Raw genomic sequence first — 3,701 nt, 5'->3', positions numbered from 1 at the left:
TAAGCTAGGGAAAGCCCAAAAGAGTTAGTAAAAGCCTATGGGAATGCAGAATTAGAAAATAAGCCGAGGATGTCCAATGAAAGCAAACAAACCAAGGATGCCCAAGAAGAAATAAATGGGACAAAGGAGCCCACAAGCAATGTAATGGGTCAAGAAAGCCCAATGTTGCATGAGTGTAAGTCCAATGACCATATCGGGTCATTATAGTCAATTGAGAGAGGAACACGCAGCAGACCTAAAATAGGCCCAGCAAGCTTGGGTCAAATGACACCGCAACAGGAATGACAGAGTGGCATGGCAGGAATGGTGGCAAGACTATGGAAGGAGCAAAAGAGTAGGCTGAGAGAAGAAAAGCCCACTATCAAGCAAGGCCCAGTCCTTAAAGGGAGCGAGCCATAAAGAATGGGAAATCGGAAAATAGGTCACGCTATAAGAGGTCAAGGATGAGAGCAGAATGCACGGACAAGTCTCCAGACCATGGCAAACGCATGAACAACAGACAAATTTTGGACAGAAGTGGAACATGCACAAAGCCCAGACACCACCAGCTTGTACCCAGCCAATACATGAGTGGTGGGTCATAGGTCAGAAGTAAGAGAGGGTATGGTCTGGCGGTAGGGAGAAGGGAAAGCCTATTATGGGGTTTCTGCTCAGGTTTTTTTGGGAGAAATGTCCTGCTGGGATGACATACCACCCAAAAGAAGCGAGAATGAGCTAGAATTACTAGGTGCATGCTATGAGGGATAGCAAGAGAGAACACTCACATGGTGGTGGATAAGAATGCCACGGTGAGCAAGCAAACAAAATAATCTTCTTTGTTTGGTGATGGAGAGTGGCATAGCCAACACAAGTAATTGGTGGTAGCTGGACAGCTAACAAACCAGTGGTGGTCGGCAAGGATACCCAGACCAGACAAAAGTAGTTAAAAGCTAAAATGGTAAAAACTAGTCACTGCAGGCAGTATATAAATGACCCTTGCCGTACACAGTATCATCATAATGGCAATAGGAATCACTAGGAGAGAATCACGACATCACTATATACTACAGGGGTAGGCACTGAGAAAGGGAGAAAAAAAAAGAGTGGGAGGGGAAAGAATCAAAGTGAAAAAAACAAAGAAGAAAGATGGAAAAATCGGGAAGAAAAAACAGAGGGGGTGGAATGGTAGACATGCACCAATAGGCTAATCCCTTCTCTCCCTCTAAAAGCCTACTCTCTATTGAGTATAAAGAATTTGCTTGGGCATAAGCCATTCAAGCCCGTTCCCTCAAAATGATTAATTTCTACGGCAGGATCTTCCTGAGAGATTATTCGCATTAAGGAAATAGATCCCTCCTTGGCCTTAATCCCGTGACATAACCTAGCATGACAGACTGATCTTTTCCTTCTTTGATTTAATAAGGCGAAAATGCACTTTTGGTCCCAACATTTTGGGTCAATTCCCATTTTGGTCCCAAAATTGATTTCTTTGCTAATGTCATCCCTAAAAAACGAAAATCGTTTTTAAAATGGTCTTTTCCGTCAGGCTAGAAACGGAATAATCCTACGTGTTTAACGGACCTCCACCTGTCAAGCCCACTCATTAAAATAATAATATGATAATCCTACGTGGACACCCCAGTCAACCAAAACTCACATGCCCCTCACGTGCGTGCCACCTCAGCTGTCCACCTCGTCTTCCCTCGTCCCAGACCCCTCATGTGACCCCACGTGACCCTACTCCTCAACTGCCTCAATCATCTACACGAAGATCCCAAAAATCCCAAATTGCAGAGAAAACCCTAAAATTCTTACGTTGTATTCCTCATCCCGATCCCTAAAATCTCTAAATCAAACCCAGTTTTGAGTTGAACGAAACCCCTAAACAACGAAATCCCTAAAAAAATCCCCAAATCGCACACTGAAAATTGAAAAAAACAAGGGAGTAAGTCGTGGGTTGAAGCTTCAATCCAAATCTGCAGCAGTTTCAAGATTTTAGCAGTGGGTTGAAGCTCGAAAAGGTAACTTTAGCTCGAAAATGTCCACTTTATCTCTTTCTCTGTGTATGTCTCTCTCTCTCTCTCTCTCTCTCTCTCTCTATCTTTTGCACACACCGTATATGTCTCTCTCTAACTTTTTTCACACACTGTCAATATGCGTAGGGACCACTATTTCAGTTTATGCCTTTATTTCGATAGTGTTGTCTGTTTGGTGGGTGTTGTCTATTTGGTGGGTGATTTGTGTTTGGCCTTTAAGGGAGCAAGTTGGTCCATGTGTTCCCTGTTAGCATTTAGATATAGTTTTATATTGCTTTGTGTTTGAGAAATAGTGTTGTTTGTTTAGGATTGTTATAGTGTCAGTGCATGTTTGACTGTTTGGTTTGGTTTTCTAAGTAATGGATTAAATAATGTTGACTATATATCTCATGCATGCAGAATGAACGAGTTCTTTACTTTGCATGTGCACCATGGTGGCCATTTTGATGAAAATCCTCTGAAGTATGTGGGGGGTGAGGTAGGAGTAGTAGATAACTGTGATCCTGATAAGTGGTCTAAGGTAGAAATTGAGGCCATCTGTAGAGATTTTGGGTATACACATGTGAGTAGGCTGTGGTACACAAGGCCTGGGGATAATGGGGTGTTCGAGCTGATTAAGAATGATAATGATGCAATGTTAATGACTGAGTTAGTGAGGGGTCATGGAGAGATTCATGTATATGTAGAGCATCCAGTACATGACCCTATACTTATTAATGGTGGTAATGGTTTGCCTCTGGATGTTGTTGTACAGGCTGATTATAATGACCCTTTGTTTGTTAGTGATTCTGAGAATTTCAGCTCTAGTGAACCTGATCATCCTTTTGATGGTTATTACGATGGTTCTAATTCTGAGAATGATGATGACTGGGATGATGGTGGCAGTGCTAGTGGTAGGGATGGTGGCAGTGCTGATGGTAGGGCTGGTTGCAGTGCTGATGGTAGGGATGGTGGCAGTGATGGTGAAGTGGAAACACTTGGGTGCAAGAGACCAGGGAAGGAACCAATTGTTGAGGAACCACAACAGGATGGGGCTGTCACCACTGATAGCAATGACAGTCTGGGACGGTTGATGTAGAAGGGGTAAGATCAATGGACCCCCAACCAAAGATATGTGGGTGAAGATAGTGCAAGCAAGGATAGTGATACAATGATGCACATGTCCGATCGATGGGGGATGGGAGATGAACTCGACTACACGGTTAAACCGAGGAGTTGCTGAGCCTAAGTGAGTCATCATCCGATGGTGAGTTTCATGGTGATGGTGATGATGGCATGATGTGAGGGTGGTGCTACCGTCAATGAAAGAGTTGTGAAGAATGTCGAAGGAGGAAGAAGTTCCACTTGTGTTTAGATCGAGTTTCCAATCCTGAACACTTGGTATTTGAGAAGTACATGTTATTTACCTCATCTAAGCAGTTCAAGGATGCTATGACTGAGTATGCTGTGAAAGGTGGATGGGGGGTGAAGTTTGTGAAGAATGATGCTGTTAGGGTTAGAGTTAAATGCCAACCTCCCTGTAAGTTTTCAGCTTACCTTGCAAAGCTACCAAGGGAGATGAAATGGGTAGCTAAGGACTCGAACTTGGAGCACACATGCACTAGGAGCTACAAAACCCAAGGTGTTCCGCCAAGTTCCTTGCAAAGAAGTTGATGAAGAAGGTGAAGAGGCAACCTGATATTAAGC

At 43.5% G+C, this 3,701-nt stretch overlaps 1 protein-coding gene across 1 annotated transcript; it reads left to right on the top strand.

The window, feature by feature from the left end:
* Positions 1 to 742: 742 nt before the first annotated feature.
* LOC142644540 (uncharacterized) lies at positions 743 to 3,093 on the top strand. The gene is made up of 2 exons (XM_075819128.1): positions 743 to 2,000; positions 2,415 to 3,093. The coding sequence occupies exon 2, from the start codon at positions 2,416 to 2,418 to the stop codon at positions 3,091 to 3,093; it is 678 nt and encodes a 225-aa protein (XP_075675243.1). The 5' UTR covers positions 743 to 2,000; position 2,415.
* The last annotated feature ends 608 nt before the right edge of the window (positions 3,094 to 3,701 follow it).

This window comes from Castanea sativa, chromosome 7, assembly GCF_040712315.1.
Source record: "Castanea sativa cultivar Marrone di Chiusa Pesio chromosome 7, ASM4071231v1".
In the NCBI taxonomy this organism is placed as follows: Eukaryota; Viridiplantae; Streptophyta; class Magnoliopsida; order Fagales; family Fagaceae; genus Castanea; species Castanea sativa.
This window is presented reverse-complemented; position numbering and strand designations above follow the sequence as displayed.

What these genes read in the sequence shown, in the direction of transcription:
- LOC142644540 (XM_075819128.1), top strand. Translation starts at nt 2,416, where the DNA reads ATGAACGAGTTCTTTACTTTGCATGTGCACCATGGTGGCCATTTTGAT.